Here is a 15,920-nt window from a genome sequence, read left to right as displayed (position 1 = left end):
CTGCACTGTGCAGTGGTTCATAAATAGCCATCCAGAACATGAGTTTCTGGGTTAAGTCTTGGGTGGACAGATGGGAGACCCAGTCTTCTTAAGAAGAAAACATGTAGGGGGTTCTTCTTATTTGCTCCTTGCTTTTCTGCCTCCAGAGCAGAGCATCCAAATCTCTGAACGTACAAAGTCAGTGACAGGAGCTTCCCGGGGCAGTAGAATTATGCAGGCTTCTCAGAAGGGTCCTTGGATGCGCTTAAAGGTTGTGAATCATCCTCAAAGCTTTGGCTTGGTGGAGGAGGCCACGTTGTCTTCTGCTGAAGATGGCTAGAAATTAAAAAAAGCTGTTACTCAGAAGCCAGAAAACTGAAAGTACCAGGGTAAAAGAAAAAAAAAACACTAGACATGGGTTCCAAGAGAAGAGTCAACGAATCCCATTTCCATGGGTCATGCAGGAAGAGATTCTGTTCCTGGGGCCACTTTGCTGACTCTACAGATTTACTTGATTTGTAAATGGGGGCCAATTTACTTGATCAGTTCCTGTGGCAGGGACAGAGATATGGCCTGTCATATTTTTCTGACTGCTGGTCAGAAATTATTTTGTATGGCAGATTACAGGTTAATAGTTTGGGATGGTTAGTTGATGGTTCATTGGTTGATTAGGAGATGATCACCGCATAATTGATATCTATCACAGCTGGGAGAAGGAGACACCACTGCCCCCTAAGAGCAGGGCTCGACTGTCTGAAGCCAATTGAGGAGGTTGTCTTGGGCAGCAGATCTGGGGGGGGGCACACAGGATACTCATCTCTCTCCTACCTTCACCACTCCTCTTTTTCCTCTTTCTTGGATTCAAAAAAGGAGAGGGGAACAGAGTGGGACATGGAGGAGAGGTGAGATGAAGTATCTCTGATACTCTTGCCCAGGGGCCTCTGAACTACAGCCCGCAGACCAGATTCGGCATGCCAAGAAAATCACCTTGGGTGCAGTGTGGCAGTGGCAAATCCTTGCCTTTCCACCCCACAGCCTGAATTCTATCTATGCCTGAATTCATGCTGGGCAGCCACTTCCCCCGGGAAATTGGGTTGTAGAGCTTTCTGAGGTGATGGGCAGCAGAAGTGGCTGCCTGGTGCAAGTTTCTTCACCATGGCGAAGCATGGTGGTGGCTTTACCACCACCATACCCAAGATTTTCTCAGTGCACTGTGGGACGTAATTTGGAGGTTCCTTCTCTAGCCCACCAGTCTTCTCCATACTTGTTTTTCCACTCCATTCCCCTCTTCCTTTCAAATTCAAGTAGATGCTAGGTGGCATGTCACCTTAGACAGAACTTGGGCCAGATCTCCCTAGAGGGTGTGGGTGAGTGGGTGGGTGGGTGGGTGGGACTGGCTGAGCGCTTGCTGGCCTGAAGGCAAATGATGCAGTTGCTTTGATGAAGTGAGGCAGGTCTGATCTGATCAATGCCTGTGAAAACCATGGAAGCTGCGCTGAAAATGATCGAAGGAAGGCAAGCAGGTATGTATGTATAACATACATACATACAAAGAGGAACTACCACGATCTTCTGAAGCTCAAGAGGAAATGGGGAAATGTGATGGGAGAGGGTGTCAGTTCCCTGTCTAATCCTCTCCTCCTCCAGTTGACCACCCCAAAAGATTTGGAACACAAGTGCTGTTCAAAAGCCTGAATGGTTTCTATCAACCTGTCCAGCCAGGAAGGTCAACTTTTTTGCACAAGTTTTCATGATCTGTGACTGACAGCATGTCTCTGGCATTTTTTTTTTTTATTCATACATTAAGGGGATTGGGAGATGAAAATGACCTGCAAGTGATCTAAGGCTCAGAGGCAGACTGAATGACTAGGATGTCCTGTTTCAGACACCTGTGGATAGCTTGGCAGATTGACTGGATATGAGAAGAGGAGCACTGGATTCAAAAATAAACCCAAATCACATAAAAAAAGAGTCCTTGATAACACATAAAACTAGAAAAAATCTTAAGGACTGACCCTCATACAAATTATTTTCAGTTCTGAACACAGCATCAGGAGGAGGTGTTTTGCATGGGACCCTGTGCTTAGGAATGTCAGCTTATTACACCATTGTCTAAACTTGTTTTCATTTTCAGTTGCAATGGTTCACTTTCTAATTGCGTTCATTTGTATTTGCACCAGGTTACTCTTGCCCAGCTGACAAAATAAGCGATCAAACAACTTCCAGTTTCACAGTCACAAACCAGAAGTGGTTTCTGATCACTTATTTTTTAATATTCTAAGACTCGGAAGCCCTACAGACGGCTTCGCAGGGCTTCCTGCACCTCCTGGAGGCCACTGCATCACCCTGTAAGTAAAACCTCCCCTTAACCCCCAGCAGCAGGGCGATCCTTGGGATTGTGTCACTGCCTTTGCCTCTCCCCTGCCAAGGCTTACCCCGGGAGAATTACTCCCAAGAAGTTTGAGAACCATTGGACTAGGGCAATACTGAACCAAGCAAGCCCACCTTTGGACTTCTTGCACTATCGTCCCAGTTGCTATGGGCAGCTGTCCCACAAGAGGTGGTGTCAGAGGTCAGCCAGGTTGGAGACTGGCTGAGGGCTCAAGTCCATCAGAGAGCTCACCTGGCCAGGATGTTGCCTAAACCCTCAGTACCGGTGACAGTACAAGCACTCAAGGTACTATGGGGGGACGGGGACACAGGGGTCACCATGGGGAGTCATGCAAGACTTTGACTCAGGATCCCCAGCAACCTAGTGCTGCAAGTGGCCACTACATTTCTTTCCAACAGTGCACGTGCATCAGAGAGGATTGTGGGAACAATGACAACTGGAGGAAAAGGGACAGAGACTCAGAGGGATCTTCAGAGAAGATTTGCAGGTCAGAGGTGGCTCTCAGGCCATCTGTAAAAGTCGAAGCTCCTAGATACTTACTCCTTGTAGTCTGAGGTTCCATCACCAGCTGGACTATCATCATATGGGAAAGCTGCCCATGCGATCAAAAGGCATCATCATGTCCATGTAATATAATCAAGAGGATAAATGCCACCTATAAATGCTGCCAGTGCTCAAATCAACAACTAATCAGATAACAGTTTTGTGTGTTTCCTAGGTTGATATCCCACCTTCCCACTGATGAAGTCCTTGGGCAGAGATAGAAGCAGGCAGAAAGAGAACTTCAGCACCTTGGACAGGGCACGTTTCACCTAAAGTGCTGGCAGAGATCTGTGCATAGGGCAAGGAGCATAAATGGCCTCTTGGCATAAATGGCCATGGACAGAGCTGCGAAGAGGTTAGGTGGGCCCCCGGGGAATATTTTTAACTGCTCCCAAATGAAGTGCCCTGGTTGCCTTGGCAAGTGGGACATGCTTTGGGGCATTTGGGAGCTGTGCAGATGGTCCCTGCTAAGTTCCCGTACGGTAAGTCCACACCGGACACTGTTAAAGGTTGGGTGGCAACCCTACTCTGGGCCACATTTAATGTCAGGGCCACAATAAATTATTCCAGGCAGTCCATGGAGAAGATACCGAGCCTCCCAAATATCAGGCTACTTTTCTTTACATGGGTTGCCTGTTCCTCAAGGACTTCTTTCTTGCTTTCTCTCTGGAAGGTGACTTACCGTCCTTTGGAGGGTGAGACGACGTGATGGGTTCCAGCAGTTCTTTTGCCTCTGCTATCAGCACACCCACAAGATCTGAAGATGGAAGAGAGGCTTCCGAGCTCACCCCTGTGTCGTCCTCATCTGCCTGAATGTCAGCTCTTGCAAGAAAGAACAGGTCATGTGAGACCATCTTGTGGAACATTTCAGGAAGTCCCTGGTTCAAATTTCACCATGGCTAAGGTTGACCTAAGCAAACAGTTATGACCTCAGCCTCTCTGCCTGAAGTAGAGGAATAGCAGCCTACCTTATAAAGGTGTGTAATGATTACTGAAGTATCATTTAGAATGTGGAATTTCTTCCCTTGGGATACAAGTGATGAAATTTTAATTGTGGCTGTTTTAGCAATTCTGCCACATTGCAGGCTGCCCCGAGAACTTGGGCTTAAGACTGGTTAATAAATACCATAAAGAAACTAAAAATACACTCTTGCTGTTATAAAAAGGCTAAGAATGGCTGCCAAAAATTGCTCTTACCTCTTTTCATCTGTTAATGTGCAGGATGTGCTCAGCAACTTATGGGCATTCTGTGTGGGAACAGAAAGGAAATGAGGAACTCAACTATGCAGGAATGTAAAGCTGACAGGCAATGATAACTCCCATCCACCTGGGTGACCTCTTGGCTCAAACAGCTTCTTCCTTTTGAAATTCACTCTCCCTTGCTACTACTCCCCAGGAAGGTCTGTGGCAATCCATAACAAGAGTCAAGCAGTTTAATGCAGCATTAAACACCAACATGAATTTCTGAGTGCAGGGAATAAGGAAGAAGAAATTACCACGGGGGAGGGAGGGGAAGACGCGCTTCTGAGGACAACTTTTCAAAACCAGGATAATTAACCTTTTGCCATATCCATTATATGCCAAGTCTGGCAAATGGGAAGCTACTGGCTACTGATGCACTGTTGAGCAAAAAAAATGGCTGCCCCTAAGGAGTCCCAAATGAATTGGTCTGAACTGGACACAACTACACCACAACCCATCAGTTCTGTACCAGTTTGACTGTCATGACTTCTCCCAAAGAATCCAGGAGAGTGCAGTATGGTGAGAGTGCTGAAAACTTCAACTTTCTGTAGCTTCCTCCTCACCAAATTTAGATTCTCAGGGTCCCTTGAAGAGAGGGAATGCCTGCAAAAACTGCTTTAAGCCTGTTGTGAGAATCTACCCTTACTGCTGAAGGGGATAGGACTTCCCTAGCAAATCCAGGCCAAACCCAGGGCCAGTCTAAGAACTCCTGGAACCTGAGTCGGTGCACCAAATGCCACTCCCCCTTAAGTAGTGGCATGGCAGCCACTGCTGCTGCCCCTCCTACTCCTAGAATTTAAAAAGAGAGGAATGGAGTGGAAGTGTGTAGGAGAGGAGACACTCTAGCCATGACTCTTCTCTCCTCCACAGTTCCTCTTCCATTCCATTCCCTCCTTCCTTTTTGAATCCAGGGACCAGGAGGAGGCAAAGGGGTGAGAAAGGCAGGAAGCATCCACCCCTTGACAACCCACCAGCTGAAACAACTGCCTCTGCCTGCCTCATGGATGGGCTAGCTGTGACAGTTCATTCTTCCACTGCAGTAGCTGGCCAATAGCAATCCACGCCCAGGCTCTGCAGATCATCGGGTGGACTGGGCACCCAGCTATAAATGGCTTCAGCAGTCCTACATCTCACCTGCACAAAGAGCAGCAGTTTCCTGTTGCAGGCTTCCAGGCGTTTCCGCGTGACCTCCGACTTCCTCAGCTGCCCATCCACCTGGGACAAGCGCTTTTTCAGCTCTAGAACGTCACTCTGATTTGGAGAGAAAGAACCAAGCGGGTAGAAAAAAGAAAACTAGGGCAATGTCTTGAAAAAAACAGCCACCTTCCCCAAAGAACGATGGGTGGAAACGTCAGGTGCCTAAAGGACTTGGCGAGCTAAAAGATGGAGCACCTGCTTCCACCCCTCCTGGTGCCAGTCCTCTTATTTTTGGGACTGGGGAATGCTCAGAAGTGGCACTCTCACTTGGAGCGATATTGTTGACTCTGCCACCTCCTTCTGCAGCATGTGCAGACCAGGCCTGACTGGGCAGGCCACCAGGAGAGGCATGTCCAGCTTCCAGTGCTTGGCTAGCCCTCTTCCTCGGTGCCTGCAAAAAGGAGCTTCAAATTTGTTTTCATTTTTAATTTTTTTGCCATTTGCTTCATTTTCCATTTGTTATTTTTCCCCCACCTTGTTGTTTTGATTCATTTCTTTACCATTTATTTTTTTCTAAATGCAAACAAAAATCCTCTCACTATGACAAGTAGCAGGAGAACCTCCTCCTGGCAGCAGACTTTGTTTTTCTACCCAAGCAGTCCCATGACCACAACATGGATGTCGACTGCAATAAGGCAGCTGCATAGTAGAGCTGCAACTAGTTTCTTTTCCTTTATATATATTAAAACAACAGCAAACAAGGGTTCCAAAAACGTCATTTGTTCCCTTTGTTCAAAAGCATATTTATTTTAGAATGAATGGAACCAGAACTGAATGGGATCCATTCATATCTGGTCCCCTTCCTTCCCAAGGCAAAGGCCCGTGTGTATTCAGGAAGCATGAACGGAATCAATTGTTTAATTATTTGTGGTGGCAGCTGGGATATTTCTCTGAGAATAATTATCAGTATTTGTTCAGTGATTTCTGAGAATGCAAAACCATTAACATGTATTCTCTTGATGTCCTCTGTACAACAACTCTGCAAGGTATGTGAGCTGCCCTGGCAGCTGCAGCTGAACAGCTGGCCTAAGACTGCCTAATGAGTACATGGCTGGGGTAAGATCCCAAACATGGAAGTCCTGATTCACAGCTGACTCTCTTTGTGAAGCCACAGCCCTACACAGCTCTCTTCTGCACCAGTGAAATTTACTGACAGCACAACCCTAACCTCCACTGGAACAGGCAAACTGGCTGGTCTGTGCTGTATCCAGTGGAGGGTTGGAGATGACTGTGGCGCAACTTGAGGCAAGGGGATATTTTTTTCCCCTTACCTCGAGCACTGCCCCAGCTACTGCAATGGGGATACTCGGATCTGTGCCAGCTAAATTGTTGGTGCCAGGCTGGGAATTAGGCCAGGCTGCTCAGGAGGGGTTTATGATCTGACCTAAGTGCCGGAGGCTGGCTTCACCCCCCTCCTGGGCCCGGCCCACTCACCAGTCCACCCGCTGTCCACCCTCTCCTACCCCGAAACACCCCCAAAATGCCCTTCCCCCTTCCCCAAACCCTGGTGCTGGCAGCCTGCAGGCAGCACAAGCTCACCTCTGCCACAGCTTGCTCCAGCACAGGAAGGCTGGAACGCATAATTGCGCCAGCCTGTCTGACTCAAACAGCGGAACAGACATGCCTTATGGGGTCCAGAACAGGACTGAGCTAAAAGCCATACTGAGGGGTCAGATCTACCTAAGAGCCAGTAATTTGACTTGTGTCTGCCAGAATTTCTAATCAGAAATTTTGTGACTTTGGCTATGTCACACACGTGCACACATGTTAAAATAGGTTCTAGTCTATTGACAGCCACATCAAGGAACTCCAATGCCATTTTGATAACTGTGTCTGAGCCCAAGAGGAGTGAGATATCTTCAATTATATGGGGCATTGGAATATCACCCATATAGTGGCACAACTATGTGGGTAGACACAACTACGTACATATGGACTACTAATGGCTGTTTAACCATGAAACAGACATCGGAATGAATATTTTAGCATTTTGATTAGTCAGTGCTATTGCCTGGTATGACTCAATGATGTTCCTGTCTTTCCTTTGTTTATGGTATACTAGCAATTTGGACAACGACTAAGAAGAAAGCATTTGTAAAGGGATGCTAATTTTGTCTAGAAATGGATTATTTGTAAAATTCAGACAGACAGAATCAACTCCTCAAATCAGACCTTTTAAAGCCTTTAATCACTTCCTTCTGAGTAATATAAGCCTTCGTGGTTTTATGTTCTAATTCTAATGCAAGGATTCTTAAGACAAAAGTTCATTGAACTTGGATCAGAATTTGTTGGTGAGCAAAATCCAAAATGTCATTTGGGTTCCCTGTCAAAATGGCAATTCTAAGGATGGCAATATCAAAGTGCAGACAAACTTTGAAGCAACCATTATGATCATCATAACCTAGAAGCTGATGTAGTGTCATGGCTAAGAGATGGGCAGTGTGATCCTAACTTGCACTGGAACAGGCAGGCCAAGAGGCCTGCGCTGTATCCAGCGCAAGGGTGGCGCTGACTGCAGCTCAGCCCGAGGCAAAGGGGAACTTTTCCCCTTACACCAGGTAAAGTGGCAGCAGCCCCAATGGGGCTACTTGGATCTGCACCACTTGACGAGGTGGCACTTGACGAGGTGGGCAGAATGGAGCAGCCTGGAGCTGCACTGCACTGCCCAGGAATGGGGCTAGGATCCGGCATAACCGCCTCCCACTCCCCTCCCACTTCCGGGAAAAACAATTTAATAATGGCGGAAAAGCAGATCTGAATTAGAATGCCTTGCGGGGCTGGCAAGGCAGGAAGGCAGCCAGCCAGCTGGTTGTGAAAGCCCCAGGAACTGCTAGTTTCCGGTCATCAATCTGTGTATTGTCAAATATGGATCAGTTGAAATATGCACATTTAAAATAACAGCAACTATATTAATTACAAATATTTTGCAAATATGAGAGGTACAATTTATAAGAGGTACGCAAGTGAAAAAACATTGGGAACCACTGGTGGAAAGGATGATGAATGGTTCTGATGATGAAGCTTTGTCCCCAAACTCAAAGAATGTCCATTTTCACAAATGTAAGAGATTCCCATTTGAGCTCTGAGGTCCGTCAAATCTGGCTTCTTCTTAGCACTGTTAAACTTTCCAAGGACTTCCTCTGATTCAGTAATGAGATGCTGGCATTGCAGAAGAGCCACTCCAGCAGCTCACTGGGGTCCTTTTCCTGCTTTGGTGGCTTTTTAACACAGGAGGCTGCACAGATTATTGTCCCTTGAATACTGGCTTTGTACACGTCCCACACTGTTTGCAGCCTTAGCTTGCTGGTTGGAGTCCTCCTTAAAATAATCATCTAACCCCCTCAGCAATTTTATCTGTCAAAGCCTCATTCTGCAAAAGTAAGCAGTTTGCCTTCCACCAGAAAGGGCCTAGTTGTAGTGGCCTAGTTCTAGTGAGCACAAAACTGCTGCTCAGCATACAATGCTTCCGTCCACAGAGTCAGACTGTTGGTCTATCTAGGTCAGGATTGCCTACAGATCGGGACTGGCAACAGCTCTCTGGCTATTGGACAGGGGTCAGCTCTGCCAGGAGATACTGCCAGGGATTGGCCATGGGACCTTCTGCATGCACTACCACTGAGCCATCACTTGGTGTGAAGGAGCCAACCATGTAGAACAACACTTGGTTCTGTGGCTAATGAAGTACAAACAAAAGTCATGCTTCCTATTGGTCTTTGGACCAAGCTTAGTAAGTGGGGGCTACCCCCATCAGAGGTCCCACCTCACTGGGCTGCTCCCTGAACCCTCAGTACCAGTGGAACTACTCAATGCCCCATCAAGAGGCAGGTGGGGGGGAGCCATTAGGGTTCCAGTACAGCACATTGCCTTGGAGCCCCCAGCAAGCTAGAGGTGGCACCACACACATGGACATGCTGGGTGCCCACTCAGCAGGAATAAGAAGACCAGAAAGGCCGCCTACTGCTGTGAGGGACCCCCGTACTATGCATTTGGAGGGGAGTATCAACCCTTGCCACCTAGGCTTTCCACAAAAACCAGTGCCCACAAGGGACGGCACAGGTGCACTCACCTGCACCGTTTGGGAATGCTTTGGCAGCAGAGGATAGCATGCAGGCAGAAGCCCTTGCCAGGGGCAGGAGGGTTAGTCATGTTGTCTGTGCATCCCCCAGAACCTGATGTTCCCTCAGTGTCAGCAGACTCACCTCTGCTTCGGAGACCTGTTTGGTTTTCCTTCCCACCAGCTGAGTTTTCAGCTCCGCAATTTCAGCCTCCAGCAAATGAATCACTTCCTCGTAGTCTTGCTCAGCGCTGTGGGCCTGCCGCTGGGACACCTCCGCCACCTGCAGCTTGCTGTGCAGAGTCCGGTTCTCTGAGAGGAAGCCCAGTGCTTTCTGGGATGGGATGGAGGAGAAGAGCCATTACTACTATGATAAAACCAACCCACTAGCTCATCCAACAGGATTTACGAGCTCGTATTTTATTTATAGTCTGCCCCATTCCAAGGACTTGGGGTGGAGAAGAATATATTACAGCCCAGTATATTACAGCCCAAGCATGTCTATTCAGAAGTAAGTAAGAAGTAATTCAGAAGTAAGTCCCACTGTGTTCAATGAGACTTACTCCCAGGAAAGTATGGATAGGATTTCAGCCTGTGCCACACAACTTCCAATTATACTGTTCAATCCCATCTCAAGCTATTCTTCCTTATTCTGGGCCACAAAAAATGCAATTGGGGTGACTCCTGGCGACAGTGGCGTCACTAGGGAGGTGTGGGGGAATTTGGGCCACATCAGGTGACTTTTGATAGAATAACTTTTGATAGAATAGAGATATTTCAATGCGGTTTGTTTCATTGCATTCTGCATGAAATTACGCATCAAATGATATACAAAATGATGGTATTATTCTAAAACACCAAGATTTAAAATTTTTTAGCCAGATCACCCCCCCCCCCTTGGTGCAGCCTGCCCCCTGCCTGCTCAATAGCAATCCCACTGGGTGGGTGTGATCTGCCATCTCGGCTGGCCTTGCGCACCTCATTACATGACGCTCTGGGATGGTTTGCTCCCTGACCCAGCTAGCTATGCCACTGGTTGGAATAAAAATGTCTTCCACAGCTTCCTGAAGTCATCTCAACACACCTGGCTGTGGTGAATCTCCAGGAAGAGGCAATCCCATCCTGTACAGCCTCTCTGTTCTCCTCATTCGCTAACATATCTCTGTTCTGGTCCTGATTTGCTGGTCCTGACTGACGAGTCTTTGTCTCTGTCAAAGCACAGCCCCAATTTTTATATTTTGGGCAGGGACTATTCAAGATCTTTGGGTGCCTGAGGCCCAGCACCAGTATTGAGAGCCAGGATGGTGTAGTGACTTGGGAGCTGGATTTAGACCTAGAAGATCCAGGTTCAAATTCTTGTCCAGCCATGAAGCCTCCTGGGTGACCTTGGGCCAGTCACCTACCCCACAGGGTTGTTGTGAGCAAAAAAGGAGGGCAGGAACCACATACACCACCCTGCGGGTGGCATAAAAGTGTGAAAAATAAAAATAAATTTTTCCTATCCGGTGTTGGAGGGGATATGGAATTTGAGAGCCACCCAGCACACCTCTCTCTGCCCTCTTGTGGTACAGACGTGACATGACAATGGTGAGCTCAACTTATCCTGCTTTTATTGTTCTGGTCTTTTTCAAGCAAGGTTGAGTTAATGGCAGCTTTGGAAAGATGCAGATTTGAGAAAATGACTTGGAGAAAAGGAGCTATTCCCCCCTCCCCCAACTCAGCCACTGCTCTGATCAAAACCAGTCCCTCATGTCTGCTGGAAAACAAAAATAAAATAAAATTGGAATATCCAATCACAGATTTCCTGCATCATATCTGTTTTTCAGCCCTAAATTGTTGACATTCAGGGCTTGCAAGCAGTTGCATAGCTAGAGGGGGTGCAAAGCACTAAGTTTTGCAGGGAGCTTCAGCACAGCATGCAAGCGGCCCCTCCCCTTCGCCTCTGTTTTGCTCCCACTACCTGGAATGGCTCCAAGGGGGAGGGGCTGCCTGCACTCCCTGAGGCTGAGACTCCCTGCAAAACCTCCTCTAGCTGCTCCATTGCTTGCAACACCCTGGTGCACTTGCACATTTTGCCTTGCCCAACGGAAGTCCTGCATTGTGAACTGCAGTTTATAAGCTGCAATGCACAAATTATAATGCAGTTTATAATGTGCAATGCACATTATTTTCTTGCACAAACATGCCACTGAAATCAAGACTCAATCAACCACCAAGCCACTTTGCTTACCTGATTCAATCTCTGAAGCTCATCTTCCATGGACTTCTTGTTGCTCTCCACCTCCTTCAGGAGAGACTAGGAAAAATAATAATAATAATAATAATAATAATAATAATAAAACTTTATTTTTATCCCGCCCTTCTCCCTAACAGGACCCAGGGCGGCTAACAACATATTAAAAAACAGATTTTTAAAAACATTAATACAAGCAAATAAAAACATTTAAAAACACACACTACAGAGGCCATAAAAACAGTAGTCAGATTAAAAGAGTAAAAGAGCAGATCACCGAGGAATCAAGCCTGTAAAACTAAAAGATCTATAAGAAAGTTAAGAAGGCCAGAAATCAGAAGGCTTGTTTAAACAACAGTGTTTTCAGGCCTCGCCGAAAACTCTCAAGAGAGGGAGCCATTCTCAAGTCAAGGGGAAGAGAGTTCCATAATGTTGGTGCCACTACCGAGAAGGCCCTATTTCTTGCAGCCGCCCCCCGGACCTCCTTGGGTGGCGGCACTTCCAAAAAGGCCTTCTCTGATGACCTGAGAGGACGAGCCGGATTGTACGGGAGTAGGCGGTCTCTAAGATATCCTGGCCCAGAGCAGTATAGGGCTTTAAAGGTCAAAACCAGCACCTTGAATTGGGCCCAGAAACGAATGGGCAGCCAATGTAGCCCCCGGAGAAGCGGGCTGACAGAGTCAAACCGCCTAGCTCCGGTGACCACACGGGCCGCCGCATTCTGTACTAATTGTAGTTTCCGAACCGTCTTCAGGGGCAGCCCCACATAGAGTGTGTTACAGTAATCTAACCTCGATGTCACCGTGGCATGGATCACTGTGGCCAGGTCTGCACGATCCAAGTACGGTCGCAGCTGGCGCACCAGCCGAAGCTGAGCAAAGGCCCCCCTAGCCACAGCCGCCACCTGGGAATCCAGGAGCAGCTGCGAGTCCAGGTGGACCCCCAAGCTGCGAACCTGCTCCTTCAGAGGGAGTGCAACCCCATCCAGAGCAAGTCGATAATCCAGCACCTGCATCGAGGATTTCCGAACCAGGAGAGCCTCTGTCTTATCCGGATTTAATTTCAGCTTGTTAGCCCCCATCCAGATCCTCACTGCTTCCAGACAGCGCTCCAGGCCCTCAACCGCCACCCTGGAGTCTGGAGGAAAGGAGAGATAGAGCTGGGTGTCATCAGCATATTGATGACACCTCACTCCAAACCCCCAGATGACCTCTCCCAGCAGTTTCATGTAGATATTAAATAGCATGGGGGACAGAATTGAACCCTGTGGCACCCCGCACCTCAAGGGCCAGGGTGTCGAACAGGCATCCCCCAGCACCACCATCTGGGACCGACCCTCCAAGTAGGAGCGGAACCACCGCAAAACAGTGCCTCCAACTCCCAACTCGGCCAATCGGCCCAGAAGGATACCATGGTCGATGGTATCGAAAGCCACCGAGAGGTCCAGCAGGACCAACAGGGACGCACTCCCCCTGTCCAGTCCCCGGCGTAGGTCATCCACCAAGGCGACCAAGGCAGTTTCCATCCCAAAGCCCGGCCTGAAACCAGATTGAAAAGGATCCAGATAATCCGCTTCATCCAAGACCCTCTGGAGTTGGGCCGCCACCACCCGCTCAATTACCTTGCCCAGAAACGGGATGTTGGAGACTGGCCGATAGTTATTCAACACAGTGGAATCCAGGGAGGGCTTCTTCAGGAGGGGGCGAACCACTGCCTGCTTCAAGGCGAGCGGGAACGTCCCCTCCATCAAAGAAGAGTCGACCACCCTCCCCGTCCACTCAGCCAGTCCCCCCAGGGCCGCTCTAATCAGCCAAGCTGGGCAAGGGTCAAACAGGCAGGCAGACGGCCTCACACTCCAAAGGAGTCTGTCCACATCCTCAGGCTGCACAAGCTGAAAAGAATCCCACAATACTGGACAAGCAGTTGCCAAGGGGACATCATCAGACATTGTCAATGTGGCATCCAAGTCAAAAAGATTACCACATCACCATTTCTTTTATGCAAATAAACTCCTCATGTGAGCTTTACTCTCAGGACTAACAGCTTCCGTCCACTTCTTCCATCCATGAAGTGGATGGCAGGGGTTAAGTTCGCCCTCCTTGTGTACTGTGGGTCCAGTCCTGTTTTGGGTCCCTCCATAGCTGGTTAGCTTTTATGGGGAGGTGGAAACAGAATCACAACTGAGTTGTCCAAGAACCCCTGTTCAGCACAGACCTGTAAACTTAAGAACATAAGAAGAGCCCTGCTGGATCAGGCCAAAGGCCCATATAGTCCAGCTGCCTGTACCTCACAGTGGCCCACCAAATGCCCCAGGGAGCACACAAGACAACAGACACAACCTGTGGCCTGGTGCCCTCCCCTGCATCTGACAGCCTGCCTCTAAAAGCTTGCACATACCTACTATGACTTGTAACCTGTAATGAACTTTTCCTCCAGAAATTTGTTCAATCCCCTCTTAAAGGCATCCAGGCAAGATGCCATTACTACTTCCTGTGGCAAAGAGTTCCACAAACTAATTACACACTGGGTAAAGAAATATTTTCTTTTGTCTATCCTAACTCTCCCAACACTCAACTCTTGTGGATGTCCCCTGGTTCTGGTGTTACATGAGAGGAAAAAGAGCGTCTCACTATCCATTCTGTCCATCCCCTGCATGATTTTTTATGTCTCAATCATGTCCCCCCCTCAGGCACCTCTTTTCTAAACTGAAGAGGCCCAAACACTGTAGCCTTTCCTCATAAGGGAGGTACCCCAGCCCAGTAATCATTTTGAACTTGACTGCATTTGTCCAAAGTGGTTCTTAATGCAGGGTATATCTATATTATTAATGAATGTATATCCTGCTTTTCTCATCAGATTCAGGATGACAGTAAAAAAATGAAAACTCAATAGCAGTAGGAAATAACATTAAATAAACAGGTATAAGGTGGTAAAAATTAAAGCAAGTTGGCAAAGGACTACCAAAACAAAAACACCGTCAGCTGGTGTCAGAAGACCAGCACAGCAGACACCAGTTGTACTTTTGCAGGGTAGGGAATTTCCCAGGCTACCAATGGATCCTCAGAAGGTGACAGGACTCCCAAGGGGGCCTCCCTGAAGATCAGAGGACAGACAGAGTCATGTGGCTGAAGGTGGTTCCAAAGACTACAGAATTCAACAGAGATGTTACGAACATTCAATCAGGGATGCTTGAAAAAGTGAAGACCCTTGTATGAATGCTTGCAAATGGAATAGAGGCAAACTCAGGCCTGTTCACAAAGGCTCAGCCTTTGGTGAGCAGTTGAATCAAATGCTTGCAAAGGCTCCAACATACAATGCCCACAATTGCTGCTACTTCCCACCTCCCCAGTCCCCTCCCTACAAAGTAAAGTGCTTACTTTTGGGGGTGGGAAGACAGTGCCAGGGGGTACTTCCAGGACTCTGGTGGTATCATTTTTTATTTTTTATTGGCAGGAATTGGGACTACAGGTCCCAGAAGTCCTGGTGGGACACTGATGCTGTTTATATTGTTTCCACCTGGGAGACGGTGGTGGCTGGGGTCTTGGGCTGGGGCTACTAGACCCAGACTCCATCAGGAAAGGATGCTGCTGGGGCTCTGGCAATGCCCACGTCACTTTCCCCATCTTTACTTTGGGGAAGGGGAACTGGGAGGTGGCAGTGCCCACAGCAGCAGGTGCCTTCGCAAGCAACTTGGTGTGATCATTCACAAAAACCGCAAACTTCAGCAAACAGTTTCCAAGCCTCTGAACATGATCAGATCAACCACTTATCACGCCTTGAGCATTCACATGGAGAACTACAGTTCTGAGCCAAATATCGGGCACTTATCAATCCCGAGGCTTCAGATAGCAGCCAACCAGGTTGCTTTTCGCAGCCTTGGCAGATCACATGCTTGGAATGAAACCAGCCTGGACCACAGACCCTCACCTTTAACCTTCGGACTTCCTGCCTCAAGTCTGTCATTTCCAGCTGCAGCTGCTCCAAGTCTTCGCTGTCATTGCAACTCACCGAGTCGAAAGTCTGGAATAAGGATTGTGCACCAAAAAGAGATGGTAAGTGAGTCATGCACAATTATGATATGTGTATCTTGCTCAGTGTGCGCTCCCCCGCCCCGCAAATGATAATTAGCCGTAATAGCCTCATAAAATGGTGTTACAATTCAAATAACTAATCCAGCCAGAGAAGTTTGTGTCTTGTAGGGATTTAGGCCCAGAAAGTGTTAGGAAGATATGCCCTCATCTGCGGTGTTATCGAAGTGGCAGCAGTTGCTCCAGGACAGC

The 15,920-nt window shown here is 48.0% G+C and overlaps 1 protein-coding gene across 1 annotated transcript in view; it reads right to left on the bottom strand.

Moving 5' to 3' along the window:
- Nucleotides 1–209: 209 nt before the first annotated feature.
- LOC136633685 (syntaxin-binding protein 4-like) overlaps nt 210–15,920 on the bottom strand; it is a 69,919-nt gene continuing 54,208 nt past the window's right edge. The window contains 8 exon segments of the mRNA XM_066609459.1: nt 210–315; nt 2,912–2,963; nt 3,597–3,736; nt 4,112–4,161; nt 5,291–5,407; nt 9,553–9,741; nt 11,638–11,703; nt 15,568–15,660. Of these exon segments, the coding sequence (XP_066465556.1) occupies nt 210–315; nt 2,912–2,963; nt 3,597–3,736; nt 4,112–4,161; nt 5,291–5,407; nt 9,553–9,741; nt 11,638–11,703; nt 15,568–15,660 (813 nt within the window).

Source organism: Tiliqua scincoides, chromosome 13, assembly GCF_035046505.1.
Source record: "Tiliqua scincoides isolate rTilSci1 chromosome 13, rTilSci1.hap2, whole genome shotgun sequence".
Lineage (NCBI taxonomy): Eukaryota > Metazoa > Chordata > Lepidosauria > Squamata > Scincidae > Tiliqua > Tiliqua scincoides.
The sequence above is the reverse complement of the archived record's forward strand: the minus strand, read 5'-3'. Positions and strand labels throughout refer to the sequence as shown.